Source organism: Diorhabda carinulata, chromosome 2 (genome assembly GCF_026250575.1).
Source record: "Diorhabda carinulata isolate Delta chromosome 2, icDioCari1.1, whole genome shotgun sequence".
Taxonomy (NCBI): domain Eukaryota; kingdom Metazoa; phylum Arthropoda; class Insecta; order Coleoptera; family Chrysomelidae; genus Diorhabda; species Diorhabda carinulata.
Window position 1 is genome coordinate 4,074,054 of NC_079461.1, and position 16,424 is coordinate 4,090,477.

Genomic DNA, 16,424 nt, shown 5'->3' on the forward strand with positions numbered 1-16,424 from the left:
TATGTATTTCGGAGAATATAATTATAACCTCAACACTATAAGTGTATTTGTATTACTCTTATTATAACGTTGTTTATTGCTTATTATGAGAATTGAATATTCGATTTGTAAAACGTAGTGCCATCTATACAAAAAAGGTATAATGAGAGAATATACGTCATAACAGAACAAGGAATGAAATCTGTACATCTGGATGTGTTAATTATCACATATTTCGCAAATTTTTAGACAATTTATTGAAAAATATACTTTTTCTTTGTTTCAAAATATCTAATACATATAATTTACTTAATTTGGATCACATTTAACTTGAATAACAACCTTTATTATTTAATTATAAAATTTGAAGTATTCGTAACATTCAATAGGTGGCGGGACGGATCTTAATAGACACCATATTTAATCCAAGTTCATTCCCACTAATTTATCGATTAAATAATTAAATATTTTTTTCTTATTATAAAAGAATGAAATTATACAATTAAAATCGATTATTCATGCAATCATTAATGCAAGACAATAATAATACAATGTTTGCTTTTTTATGATTCAAACATTCTGTATTGAGATAACTATTTATTTACATATTTAAAAAACTGGAAATGTGTTATTTTAAGGAAGTTACTTCATTAAATTCGTTTAAGCGTCAGATAGGTAAAAATTTAACATCTACTTATGGTTAGTATTTGTAGCGCCATCTGCACGCCATTTAATTATTCATGGTTGAGGCTACCTTTATTTTAGATTCGTGATCACTAAGTTTAGAATTTCTTTGTCAACAGATTATTATTATTACATTGATTAATTTCTAATTAAACATATGATTTACTAGGTAGTTATTTACTTTAATTGCTATCAATAATCCACACTCGGAAAACAATGAAACTGATTCGGAACGTGATTTGAATCAACTATTATTGGAAAAAAAACCCATTTGTTAGGATTAAGATATCAAAGAATTTGTTCTCGACGGGAGGTAATTACTCCTATAATAAAACGTATACGCAACCGTATTCTATATCAATACTTGAACAACGAGAGAATGAAGTAGTCGAAGAAATACGATCGAGAAATTTCGTAGACGTCAAGGTGGAACTAACAGCGTACTTCATACTCGTTATATATATAATAGAAGAGAACATTCAGCAATTAAAACATATGAAGGGTTAATAGTGTGGAAATTATTACTTTCACAAGTAATTAACTCTAAGAAGATTAAGTGAATTTAGAAATTTCTTAAATGTGTATTTCTGTACAAATCAAAGGTTATTCACCTCTTATACAAATATAATTAGAATCAGGATGGACTGAGAAATTAATATTTTCGTAATTATACGAATGTTTACATTGAACTGCAGTTTTAATTGAGTTAAAAGAGTGAAAATATTGAAATAACTTATTAAAAAAAATAAATGAATGTTTTATGCATATTTTCAGATGTTTATTTATTTTTAATAGTTGTGCTGACACATAGATGACGCCACTAGTATGAAATTCATATGATTTTCTGTTAACCCTAACCTTCAAAGGACACGTTTGATAATTGTACTAGTTTGTGAGTTCTAGAAGCAACTTTCGACGAGGCCAAGCTTTCAGTTGATAAACAATTATTTGGAGTTTGCTCCAGGAATATCAAGCCCAACAAAAACATCAAAAAAGTCGACAAAATAATTTCGCACACAAGATTATTGAGATTTATAAAACCCTAAAGATATCTAAGGAACGTGTAGGATATGTCTTGGATGAATATTTGGGTATGGAAGTGCTCTGTTTAAGTGAGTGCCGCGCAAGCATTCAAAGATGAATTGATTTTAAGGCGATTTTGCAGCAGGACATTATAATTTAGAACGAAATTAAATTATTACAGAAAACGTGTCGATTTTGTAGTGTATGTGCTACCGAGCATCCATTTGTTTTATGCCCAAAGTAAGTCATAAAAAAAGAAATTTTCTAATTTAATCATGACAATATCTTTGATTGGGACACTTTATAACACATCGAATTATATTACTAGAATGGTGAATGCATGATATAAAAAGTTAACAACAATTTGTAAGAGCTGGGGTGAAAAAACTAACAGCAATTGTCCATTGTTACATCGACGACGACATAAATAACAAGTTGGAACTTAGGTTGAAAGCTATAACTACTTATTGAATAATATACAATTTTCTTACTTTGTAATATATTTTTTTTCATAACTCACTAGTTTCTTGGTGTTTTTTAACAAATATTCGTATTTTCTATACGACGACGATCCGCAAAATGTTTAATGATTAAATTTGGTTTCTTGTCTCTATTTGAACTATTTTCTTTCGCCGAGGGAAGATCCAAAATGAGAACGAAACGACCAATTATTAAGGGTTCCGAATCAAAGTGGATGGTAAAACGTGCGGCATCGTGAGTTTTAAGATAACAAAGATAAACATCGTTTCGTAGGAGCTTGAGTTGATTAAATGTTGGAAAAAACGCCAAATGCCATGTTTAGTTGAATAAACAACAAAGTAATCCAATAAAACGTACCGTTACTGTGCTAATTACAGATTAAATCAGGGATTTTCGATGTATTGAACTTGTGGACACCGTTTTAAGATGATTACAACTTATCATGTTGATTTTTAATGCGAAGAAATATATTTTTCGATATATCGTAGCCCCAAATTAGATACAAAAAATTCAAGGACAAAAAAAGTTGAATAAAGACTTGAATTTTTGAATAATTGATTGAAATAGTGAACAGATATCAATTTTGTAAAGTAAATTAAGACAGATCGCGGTTAGCTTTCAACAAAATGGCGGTCTATAGTTCCGATGTTTTCTATTTAAATTGTGACGGATTTTTTTATAACCGTTGCGAGTTTTTCTATTAGATTCGTTCAGAAAACGAAGTTACGTAGTTTGCGAACTAAGACAACGATATTCTACTCTATTTACGAGTTATCAGAACTTGCGTAGTTTCCAGCAATTGGATTTTGAACAAGCTAACCTAACCTAACCTAACCTGCTATAAATAATAATAATTGTAGGTAATAAATTCATAATAATTAGATCTAAAATGTTTAAACAAAATACTGGTGAGTTTTGATTTTTTTTTTCATTTTTTGCTTTTTAGACAATTTGAGTGCCGTTTTCCTTGATTTTTGAACTACATTCTGTTATTTTAGAATGTTGCTTATCAATTTTGAATTATCTGCACAACTATTGTTAACTGTTTTTTTCCTTTCCTGCCTGATCCTGACTTTCTTTTAATGGAAATATTCGTCTGAACACGCCGACAGATATCGTAAATTGTTTATCTGGCAGTGTCCAATCTTACAAAAGTGATTGATGATAAACGATTTCTTCAGATCTTGATTCTTTTGTTCTCTTGGATTTTCCACACTCGAAACTAAACTTATACGTGATGACATTTGACAACTGACAACTGACAAAGAAAAAATTGATAATATTCTCAAAGTCAAAGCCTACTTTACTTGTTTAGCTGTCTAAAAATGCACGGATTTATTTTATTTTATCCCCACATCCAAATTAAAACCTTGTACGAAATGAATGAATTGTAAGAATGTTGGAACAAAGTAGAACCAAAAGAGAAATCAAATAATTAAAACGTCCACAAATATGATTGGTCGATTAAGTTTTATTCTCCAGCCAAGCGTACATCGCAGATAGACCCCAATGTTTTAGAAACACCCTCGACGTTACATTTAATTTATTAACGAGATTTTTTCGGAAAACCAGAATTCTCGATGTACACAATCTTTTTAATTTATCTAATAACGTATGAAATCACAATCAACTAATTGTACAGGAATTGTGACAGGACGACAGGATGCATTGTAATACAGTCCGATAGTGAGACTGTGGAAACAATCGACGTAAATGTTGAATTACTAATATTGTCGTAGTGGTGGATCCTGGTTTCATCTACTATTATCAATCGACTCATTTTGCTTAAGCCGATTCAATAAGACCCGGGAAATGTTCATTAGAATTCGATTTTGGTTCCAATTGAGCAAAGACAGCACAAAACTCGCAGATACATGCCGTGAACATAATTCTTCGGTAGTTTTTGGCTGTTCCGAACGCTCATCGTCAGTCAAGTTGATACGTTTTAATGCGGTTGTCCAAAATTTTACGGTATTGTCTTTCAAAAACTACTATTTAGTGGCATATTAGAAAAAATCTTTACAACGACTCACTCATTAGATTGTCAATCAAAAACTGTATGGGCACTGAGTTATTGGAGGCGTTAGTATGAAACAAACAACAATTTAATGATCATGTATTGCAGTTTTGGGGCTCAAACTGTTGTTTTTTCCATACTATAAGGTACCCATTAGTTGAGTATCCATAATTATTCAACTTTTTCGCTGAATTTGCCATGGAAAACTGTCATTCATTGATAGTTATGAAAAATGGCTGTCATTTTACTGAAAATCTCTAAACGCATGCGCAGGCGCCATTGACAAATATAATCTAAGTACAAACTCGAGTGGCAAAAACATTGAATATGGCCGCGAATATGTAACAGGCGCCGAAAACAAATCATATAGAAAATAGACTAAGAAAAGGTCACACTAAAATTACGCATATATTTACTATGTAAAAGTAAGAAACTTTTGTGTACAACTTGTAACCGAGTAACGTAAGCGTTTTCGTAGTGGAATTGTTAAGTTGGGATTTCTGGTATGTGGGATTGTGGCAAAATTAAACACCAAAGTGTACTAACTTTAATATATTTTCGCACTTTTGGCTGAAATTATGGACATGTACAATAAAAAATATGTACAGAAGTATATTCATAAACTAATCAATCATACAGAAAGACTTAACCTTATCCAACCTATAAAAATTTAACGTCTTTCATAATATAACTATTATACGAAGAATTAAAACTATCTGTATATGGCAAAATACTTATAGTAAAATCATGAAAATTTCTACTTTTGGATTTTCGGATACGATCTTTTTACCTAAACTATTTTCAAAGATGGCTGACTTCCGGTTTTACCGGAAGTCGACTGCAACTTTGTTATTTTGAATAGAACACCCTGTATTAATACATTTTTGAAATCTACTTAAAATTTTAGTATATTTTTGTCCAAAAACTTTTTTCGAAAAATGCATACTTTTTGAGTTATTAATTTTTTTGTAAAAAATTTGACAGTTGCAGACCCTTATAAATTATTTTTTTACGTGGATATCCTTAAAGATATGAAAATGGTTTTTGTTCAGTTGCTTTCAGTAAGGTCAGACGTATTTGAATCTATGTTGAAAAATCTTTCATTTTATACAGGGTGTGTATAAAAAGTGTTCAAAGTTGTATCTCTACAAATTTACAGAAAACATTTAATATCTGGATAACGGTAAAGTTTAGGTATAGGAAAAAACATGAATTTGCCTCATTTTTTACCCCTGAATGCATTAAAATAGAAAAAACCGGGTGGTTCTATTTCAAAAAATAAAGAAATTTGATATTTATGAAGTTAAACTTTGAACACTTTTTATACACACCCTGTATAAAATGAAAAAGTTTTCAACATAGTTTCAAATACGTCTGACCTTCCTAAAAGCAACAGAACAAAAACCATTTTTATATCTTTAAGGGTATCCACGTAAAAAAATAATTTATAAGGGTCTGCAATGGTCAAATTTTTTACAAAATTATTAATAACTCAAAAAATATACATTTTTCGAAGAAAGTTTTCAGACAAAAGTATACTAAAATTTTACGTTGATTTCAAAAATGTATTAATATACAGGGTGTTTCATTCAAAATAACAAAGTTACAGTCGACGTCAGTAGAACCGGCCATCTTTGAAAATATTTTAGTTAAAAAGATCGTATCCGAAAAAACCCAAACGTAGGGATACAAAAATTCACATTTACAATATTTAACTCAATTGTATACAATTTTCGTGCATTTTTTCTTATTCACAGCAACCTTCATTTCAGCTTTTTCTGTCTCAAAACTGTCTCACGTCGTCCCGTGTTCCTTTTGTCCTTTGGCTTGCCCAACTTTTTTTACTTGCCTCGAATTGCTCATTCTCTGTAAATACCCTCCCCCCCCCCAATCGCCTTCTTTCAATGAATTCGGCGACTTAGATTACTTGCAGTTCTTCTCCAATACTATCATTTGTAATTCTATCTTTTATTGTCACTAATTTTTTCTCTCTTCTCAAATATTTCATCTTGTATTTTACTTTTTCCCCTGATTCGCAGTCATATGTTAGTATGAACCTACATATTGTTCGAAATACTTTCATTTCGGTTTGTCTCGACATTTCTCCCTCATTTATGGATCCATTGACCAGAGCACAGTATACTTTCTTGGCATTTTCCATTCTCCTATTTATTTCCATCTCTTTGTCCCCATCTGCTTGTAGTTCCACTCCTAAATATTGCACTAAAATTATTTCGTCTTCTATATGTTTGTTCATTTCGTAACCCTAGTTATTTATTATCATTTCCTTCATTTTCTTCCTGTTTATTTTCATTACATTTTCTTCCATTACATCGTTCTATGTAATTAAGTTTTGTTGTAACTCTTTTTCATTGCCAGTACTCTTTCTAGAAAGACAACATGGTACAGCAGAGTCTCAATTATCCGATCTAAACCGGCCGCACTAAGGTCGGATAACACGGAAAATGATAAAAACGAAGTTGAAAACTTTCCACAGATACTCATATACTGTACAATGCCGTGAACCATGAAACCAAACTTAGATTTTGGTAAAAAAGTTAGTTATATTCTTTTGTTTATCATGTCGCAGTTTCCTCAGAAGTAAAAGCTACGTAGATGTTTCCTCTAGCTGCTGTACATATTTTAAAGCTATTTCTAGAACTTCTAACTCTTCTAACTCTAATTCTAGGTCTTCTAACACCATATTCTCTTCATCGTCTTCTTCATACTGTTAATATTGGGCCAACCACTCATCCAACCATCCTCTGCTGCGCCCGTACAGTCGGGTGTGATGGAAGGGGCTGCTTCGTGCACAGTCTACATTGGAAAACTTCTAACTCTAATTCTAGGTCTTCTAACACCATATCCCCTTCATCGTCTTCTTCATACTGTTAATCTTGGTCCAAACACTCATCCAACCATCCTCTGCTGCGCCCGTACAGTCGGGTGTGATGGAAGAGGCTGCTTCGCGCACAGCCTACTATGGAAAATCATGTTATTGTACTGTACATGACCCAATAGGAAGGGATAACTCGGAAGGTCGGATGACCGAGGCTCCATTATAATTTTCAAAACGACTTTAGCACCGTATTCGGAAAGTTTTGCGACGAGGATAAGTATATGTTAATAACCAACACGGTTCATGTAAGAAATTTAAAAAAATATGCTGCACAAACTGCTTATTACACAATATTACGAAATATCAACAAATCAATATTTGATTTGAAATACTAACTGAATGAGTATTAACCATTTTATTTGATTAAATTATTTAAGAAAACAATAGATATACTTTGAACGCTTAGCTCACTTTGTTTATATAAAGCAAACATAAACACTGTTGGAATTCTAAATACACATTAAAAATGAGGAATTTTTTAAACAGTTTTCGCTTAGCATAAACAGTCAACCGACAGTGTAGATATATCGAATATAGATTTGGAAATTAACAACCTTGGTGGAGTGGAATACCTCACTTAAAACTACGAGTGTGAGGACCACGCCATGTGACGTCGCATTAGAAAAGGTAGAGGAACGTAGTTTGGTTGGTTTTTTATAAAACGTGCTGCCAAGCACATCGTAGAGGATTAAGTTAATTGCATGCAACGATGACTTGGAACTCCCTAAAGAGGGCAACTCAGAACTCGCTACACCAGATTAATTTCCTTGGAAAAACTGATCAGGTATTGTTTAAACCTCGCACGAGTGATTCATTGATGACGTAATGTGAAGTTTTCTTTTTATCTATACACTAGTGATATTCCGGATCGTTTGTGATGCCTATAGCACCAAGATGGAATCTTAAATGGCAGTATTCGGTTAAAATACTACTCGTCAGTTGAATTTTGCGTCTGTTTAAGCGGAGTAGTTAGCAAAAGAACGTCAGCAGTCTTTTTTGCGACTGAAAGATCGAATAATCTTTAGCTACACCCAGAATTGGTCAAATTGATGGATTTGCTGATACCAAGACACGCGACGTTGTTAATATTATTGATTTAAAATGGATACGAGGCAAAATAGACAAGTATATTAATCAAAATAACTTTGTAACGGTATGGTTAATAAAGAAGAGTATTTTTTAGACGACGCCATCTAAAAGTTGTTCGTTCTGTATTCATTTACATACCGAAAGTTACGTTTTGAGTGTTCTATGTAGTGAAAGTGACAGTTCCGTATTGCAAAACACTTTCGGAGCGTTCTGGAGTGGCTCTAGCCATTTCAATTTTGACAGTTGACAGTTTCACTTCGATGATTTTGTATAACCTTAAATTTTTAATTTTTTGAAATTATTTGTTTTGTCTAAATTAATGAATAACAATGATTGAGTTATATCATTAAGTACATTATATTATCACAATTTTGTACACAAAGCCTCATTAAAAGTTTCCTCACGATCAGTTATATTGATTTAAAACAAGATCAAAGAGTTATTACATTTAAAATTCATTCAAGAAGCCGATAAAACTTGGAAAGTCATTTTTTTCGTGACGTTTCCAAAAAATTCATCTATTCTGCAGCTTATTGATTTTTTTTGTCTGCTCATATTGTTCTACCAACTTTACTGATACGGAGGATGAGAAAAGTTGTTAACAAACATTTTATTGATACCAAAAATTGTAATATTTCAAAATGGCCGTCTAATCTTTATTACGTTTAACTCAATTTCAAGTTTTCCATGAATAATAAGAGAATTTAAACTTTGTTAACAAAAAAAATAAATAACAATTGGTTTTGATTTACCCTCTTTGAACTTCCGGTCCAATAACTACGGTCCAACCTCTTCTTCTTCGAAGTACTCGATGTTCAAAAGCGGCGAAATCGTCACGATGCTTCTTTCTATGATTTTGCGCCGACATAATGGAAAATTTTGAAAACTGTATTTAGCAGAATTATATTTCCGGGTTTATTGATGTACACCAAACATTTATTTGTCAATTAGTCACTTCACTACATCAATTCGATTGTAGCACTTCACATTTTGTGTATAGCGATTAGAAATGATAGTTTAACTATTTACTACATATAACTGAAAAGTTAGTTTAATAGAAACTGACAGCAAACATAAAAGTACCGTACAAATAGGGGTACTATCTAAGTAGATTTGTCGTTATTCATGTTAATAAGATAAATTTTACATTTGAGAGGTTTGGTATTGAATGAGGAAACAAACAAATAACAAATTCAATCAATCAGTTTTCAACTAAAAAACTCGTAAGTACTTTAATATCTCCTATCGAATGAAAAGAAATATTTTGAAGTATTAATAAGAGCAAACGATGAGGGGCCAAAGTGATCAAATTGTTATAAGTAATTAGAAATACAAAGTGTCTCGAAAGAAAGTTTATTTTTGTATGTCCAGCGAACTTGTACACAGACATAGACCGTGAAGCCCGTCCTGTTGTATTATGTTGATAGATTTGACAGATACAATTCCCGGAAGGACCATTCACATTGTGATTTCGATATAAACGGCGATATTTTCTTTATATTGTTTTTGTAATCTGTTTACAATATGGTGTTGACGCTTTATAAAGTCAATTTCTACTTTTTACTTATCTACGACAAATTAGAGATATCAAACATTCTAGAAATTGAATATATTTTATATAAAGTAACATAGAGAGTGATGAGATTGCGACGAGGAAGTTAAAACTCGAATAGCAACTGCAGAATCAGCTTTTACAAACTTCCTAATCCGCCGAGAAGACCCCCTAAGATTGTGGGTGATAAAATGTTATATTTGGCCAATCTTTTTGTAGACGTGGTCCCTGGAAGTGAGATCCTTAAACGGAATAGAAGCAATGGAAATGTGGCTGTTGCGCAGACTTCTACGGACCGAACACATGACGTATGAAGAAGTACTGAGGAGAGCGGGTGTGGAAAGAGAACTCATCGCAGTAATTGAACAACATCCTGCGAGTACCGAGATATTCAATTTTCAAGCTCATACTGACGGGAAAGATCGACCAGGGCGTAAACTACATTCATGGCTACGGAATATAAGAAACTGGTGAGGCATTCAGGGTGCGGCAAGAATTTTTCGTCGTGCGGATAATAGATTAGAAGTTTAGGACATCTCATAAGCAATGGATTCTGTTTACCGAAATAAGGAAAGACTGTTCTTCATCATGACAGCTTCTTAATTAAGCTTAAAAAAATTACGGCGACATGGAACAGATGTAATTTATATATACTAGCTTTTACCCGCGGCTTCGCTCGCATCGAATCCATTAAATAAGTATCAGAAATCATTATTATAGAAAAAAACGAACTCTGTAGCTATATTAGAACCTGAGGTATAGATCTTTGAATGTAGAAAAATTGCCAAAAACCTACAAAAATCCATAACTCCACATTGAATGTCCGCGCCTAGCTCCTCTCCAACTCAACCGATTTAAATGGTCAAAAGTTCAAAAGAAAGAAGGTGTTTCAGCGAGTGTTCGTAAACTAAAACGAACTCTGTAGCTATATTAGAACCTGAAATATAGATCTTTGAATGTAGAAAAATTGTCAAAAACCTACAAAAATCCATAACTCCACATTGAATGTCCGCGCCTAGCTCCTCTCCAACTCAACCGATTTAAGTGCTCAGAAACTCAAAAGAAACAAGGTGTTTCAGCGAGTGTTCATAAACCAAAACGAAGTCTCTATCTTAAATAGAACCTGAGATATTGAGGATAGAACGTGTGTTTGAGTATAACTCGAGAATGGTGAAAATTAGATGAAATTCGATGGTTGATGGCTGATCTGTGCATCAATACCTTTCATTGAAAAAAAAAATGAAGCAAATCGGTTGGGTAGAACGCCTGAACGGACTCGGAATGGAAATCATCATCAATGTTTTTAATATATAAGATATTTCTAAGAAAACAAACTGATTTTGAGTAATTACCAAGTAATATTATTAACATTTCTGATCGATAGAAAAACCATAAAGTTTATATATTAACATGACAATCAAAGTGATAAATCTTCAATATATTTCAGTATCATGATTTGTATGTTTTTGTACTCTAATGATTTGTTTGATTACAAATGCACGGAGGAATGTGTTCAAGTTGAATGTTCCGTTAATCTGAAAAATTTAATTATAGAATTTGTTTCTAAATTAAGATGTCCCCGATACGTGAAACTGTATTTTTTTCATACACCGAAATGCAAGGAGGTTACGCTGAATATTATTAGTCGAGTCGTTGGCAAGCATTTTATTGTTCTTCGCGAAATATTTTCCGTACAATAACAATTCCACTTTTTTTAAAAATCATTAAAGCTATAACTAATCCTCCTAAATGTAAAGTGACTTATAGAATCAATCTAATTAGTACTTCACCAATTTTTGATTAATAAAAAGAAAAAAATTAGATAAAAAAAGTGGATTCTAAAAATGTTATATCTGTACAAAACCCCCTTTTACTTTCTGACGAATCAAGCGAGTTGTCAGACGGAGACACCCCTTTCAAACGTCTACTTCTCGCCAAAAACATGTAAGATATAAAAAACATGTTGATTCATGTCGCTAAAGTTGGATCCTCAACGCATACCAACAAAGACCAGAAGCCTTCGAGATGTGGATGCTGAGAATATCGTGGACAGTTCAATAAACAAATCACAAAACACTCACAATCATCCAAAATGATCTAAAGTCATGTAAAATCACCTAAAAGTCTCCTAAGTAATGAAAAACATCATTTAATTTCATCTAAAATCTCTCAAATTCATCTGGGATCTTTAAAAATTATCCAAAATACTCTCCTGCCATTCAAAAACACTCACAATCATTTAAAATCGTCTAAAATCACCTAAAAGTAATGAAAACATCGTTCAAATTGTTCCAAAAACTTTCAAAAGCCTCTGGAGTCTTTCGGAATCATTCAAAACCCCCCTAGTCATCCAAAAATAATATTCAGTCATCCAAAAACACAAATAATTATTCAAAATCATCTAAAATGAATTGGAAGTCGTGTCAATTGACAAAAAAAAAACAGTGAAATTCATCCAAAGTCATCTGAAACCTTTTGGAATCTAGTTATTGAAAAATACCGTCCAGTCATTCAAAACTTCTCACAATCATTCAAAATCATCTAAATCGGTTATTAAAAACACTCATAATCATTTGAAATCATGTGAAATCACCTAAAAGTCTCCCAAGTAATGAAAACACCGTTCAAATTGTTCCAAAAACATTCAAAAGCCTCTGGAGTCTTTCGGAATCATTCAAAACCCCCCTAGTCATCCAAAAATAATATTCAGTCATCCAAAAACACAAATAATTATTCAAAATCATCTAAAATGAATTGGAAGTCGTGTCAAGTGACAAAAAACCCAGTAAAATTCATCCAAAATGCTTCAAATTAAAAAAAAAGTCATCTGGGATCTTTCAAAATCATCCAATATCTCTTTAGTAATCCAAAAAAACTCTCCAGAAATTAAAAAACACTCAGAATAATCCGAGATAAAGTAATAAAATATCTTCACAATCATCTGAAATGACTAAAACCTTCAATGGTTTTTAGTTTTATCGGTATATTGATGGAATCTATCTTTGGTTTTGCAAGAACTGCATTTAGAATACATTTATTCAAACTTTGAGATAGCAAACGTATTGATCTGTGTATAATAGCAACAAAAAAAATGTAATTGAAATAATTGTGAACTACGGTATAGAAGTTTAAAAGTGAGTAGAGGCGACATATCTGTAAATTCGCTTTTGGAGTTGAGTGGACAGACTCTAATTGTTACGCCAAAAGTAACTAGACCTCATCCTAGAATTTCAGTTTGCACGCGATAAAAATTGCACCAAACTAATCAGCTGAACTCCATCTGCGCATCGTATCAAGTGGCCTTAAGAGTTGCGTAAACTGTATAAACTAAAAAGTACTGAAAAAATAGTCGATTTTCCATTGGACAAAGCTTAAAAACCAACCAACGACGAAATAATTTATTAATTCATTAATTCATATTGCAAAGCAAGTTGTTAATTAAATATTCTAAATGTCATTATTAGAAACAATTTACGATTAGTTATAGCAAGTTTATGTTTGTTTAAATTAAAAAAAAAAACAGATTGCCTGCTATATTCTAAGAAAAATTCTCGTAAAACAGAAAATATATGAATGGGATATGAATCACTTAACACTTCCGAAATCAAATCGTAAAAATGATTAACATTAATAATAAATAACGTTTCAACTGTTTTCAAACAGCGTGTATTAGTTTATCACAACTAGTGCTGAATCTATTGAACATACTCCAAATGTTCAATAAATGAGTTGCGTGCAAATTTACGAACCATTAAATTTTATTTATTTTCATATATCAAGGCTTTCAACTGGAAATCAATCCAGACAATAGTTCTGTCTCTTATTACGCAAGTTTACTATCTTTCCTTCTCAACGCTTACACATAAACTTTGATGTGTACATCTCGAAATGATGATTATATAACGGAAGGAATTTCCGAGAGGTTGCACTACATAAAATCATTTACAACTCATAAACATCTGTTACACTGTTAAATTAAATTTGAAAGAATATTTACTAACATAACCTACGGAATCTTACTGGAACAACCTAGATCAAGTCCTGAAGACAATAACCCATTAGAACCATCGTTTATAATGTCGACAATGTCCGGCACCAACTTTACGAAACAAGATCGATATGACGATATCTGGACTAAGATAGAGGCGGGAACGCTACAAGGAGCAGTTCTCTTTTACGAATGATATCCCCAACATCTTGTAGCAAATTATTCCGCCATCGCCATCAGGAGCTACCTCACAACAAGGTTAAAGCATCAGCATCAACGTAAAAAACACCCTAGTAAAATCGTCTGAACCACTTATATAGATAAAGAAGACAAGATGATGAATCGATGAATCATAGGAAAACGATCCATTTGGAACTTAAGACCTAACAACACATCCTTAGCTATATGCATCTACAGAAGTGCACTGTCAAAAGTTTGGAAGACGATCCAAGTTGGCACTTGGCGGCAGATCTACCGAAAACATGGATGACATAGATATGAGATGATTCAATGAACTGGGTTCGAAACATGGAGCTTAGGTATCTAGCTGATGGAGATCTACAGGTCCGTGAAGATTAGCAGGACCGTTTAACCAGGACGATAAGAATTTGCTCTTCCTATAGGCTGCAAAAGATACCTAACAAAAAGAAAATATAGGAGAAGAAAGGAATGAAATGCCTGGTACTTTTCTTTCTAAAAGGGTATCAGTAATATTGTTAATGCCGGTAAAATATTTCACATCCAACTTCTTTCCACGTTGATGTCTGTCTGTACCGACCGCTTTCATGAAGAATTTCGTAAGAGAAAGCTGGAGAACAGCCAACGGACTGAAGTGTTGAGTAGTTTCCTCGAATAAATTTAAATTAAATTTGAAAAGGGTCGAAATACACACACTACAAACGAATTTATTCTTTCCGGTTTTCGTTGCAAATTATTCCGAGCAGTTCTCCCACTTTCATAGCCAATTAAATTAAAAATACAAGGTGTTTTTAAGGGTTTATACCTGCTTTATTTGACAACCATTTAACAACTGCTGGTTGTGTTCTGTTTAGTTTAATTAGACAGTATTCGGGCGAGTAATGTTTAGCTGCTTGTAGAGACAAACAACGCCGGAATGCAGCTTGTCTAAAGTTGGTTGAAGCAATGTATTTACCCGACATCGGCATGGCAAAATTTGAAAAACAAATTGGAGAAATTACGAAGAAATTGTGAGAAAACATGAAATATCTTGCTGCTTCACAACACACCCTGTATATTAATAAAGAAGAGGAGTTGATACTTTTTGGTAGCCTCATGATATACTCCCTGAGGGAATTTTCATATGGTAAAGTTCCTCACCCTGTATGCAGTAATTGTATACAGGGTTGTACACAAAAGAGATTTCGTAATATACCGTGGCAGTTAAAGTACGAGGTCTGGCTATTAAATAACGAGACTGGTTCCGAAAAAGGGTTTTATTATGAAAATTATTCTACATTCGAAAGTTCCCCTTCATTATCCTCCCTTCCCCTCACCACACACCTTTCCATACGTTTTTTCCATTGATCGAAGCAGTGCTGGAAGTCTTCTTTGGTGAGGACCTTTAGGAGCTCTGCTTTACTGCTTCCATCGCATCAAATCGGTTCCCTTTCAAAGCATATCTTTTCCTAACCTTTCCAGGAAATCTAATTAGACCTGTTGACGCAAGAGCTTTTGGTCAGGAGTCAGATTTTTTGGCACCAACTTCGCACAGACTTTTGTCATGTGTAATTCCGCGTGTAACCGTTTCTCATTGGAAGATCTGCTCACACAATTTGGTTGATTTTGGTCACTGGTTCCGGAGTCATATTCAGTGCTCTCTCGGCCCTCCCTAAAGCGCTTACACCACTCAAAAACACGCGCACGAGATAGAGAATTGTCCCCATAGGCCTCTGGCAACACTTTATAGCACTCAGTCGAAGTTTTTTTCAATTTAACGGAAACGTGATTTGTGACGTGTATAGGCAAGATACCCCACCCGTCTAGGGCGCCCTCTAGGCGCGCAGTCTCGTTATTTGATAGCCAGACCTCGTATATAGTCACTAGTTGTTAATACAAAAGACATATTTGGAAATAGACATTCGAAGATTAAATCTATTAAAAAATTGTAGATTCTTCCATAATTTTTTTGATATCTAGTCAAAAATTCTTATTATATGTATTTGTAATTATAGTTTATGAAAAACTGGGGATATATACAAGGTGAACTGCTTTCAAATATATGATACTTTGTAAATACAGTCAAATATCTTGTAAAAAGTTGTGACAAAATATTTGATTAGATAGATTGCACACGCAAAGCCGTGAATGTTTATTAATAAATCAATATTTATGACGAAAAATTAAACACAGATTTTATACTTTAGTCAGAAGAGGTCTACACGAAAAAAATCGCGATCACTATCACTTTAAATCACTATTTTCGAAATTTTTCACCGCTTTCGAAACGATCCTATCAACCTGGTAATGTTATAAAGTCACATTTGAACTGGATTCCCAAGATCCGACTCGTTGAAAATAGAAATATGTTTGTCGTCAACGGTAGAGCGGCAAAAATAAACAGAATGTTTACAACAAAAGGCACAACGTCTAAGGCCGCATGTTCTGAATGGTGAACGACGATGAATACTTGACAAAATGCCATATTCAATCTGAAAAAACATCGCGTATAGGTGAGTTTTGCCAATTTTTTTTT

General features: G+C 33.0%; 1 protein-coding gene across 28 annotated transcripts in view; it reads right to left on the bottom strand.

Annotated features, from left to right (window-relative positions):
• Positions 1–16,424, bottom strand: part of LOC130903946 (cAMP-specific 3',5'-cyclic phosphodiesterase) — a 248,370-nt gene that overhangs the window by 155,124 nt on the left and 76,822 nt on the right. For 2 of the 28 annotated variants that reach the window (XM_057816396.1, XM_057816378.1), the window contains exons 1-2: positions 16,091–16,214; positions 8,924–9,199 (exon numbers count right to left, since the gene is read on the bottom strand). The exons of 18 other annotated variants lie outside the window; for them this stretch is intronic. In XM_057816396.1, coding sequence (XP_057672379.1) covers positions 8,924–9,039 — 116 coding nt within the window. In that variant the 5' untranslated portion in view covers positions 9,040–9,199; positions 16,091–16,214. Of the gene's footprint in view, positions 1–8,923; positions 9,740–15,957; positions 16,244–16,424 lie in introns of those variants that run through there. 8 more of the 28 variants (XM_057816376.1, XM_057816394.1, XM_057816379.1 and 5 more) reach the window with 8 other exon arrangements.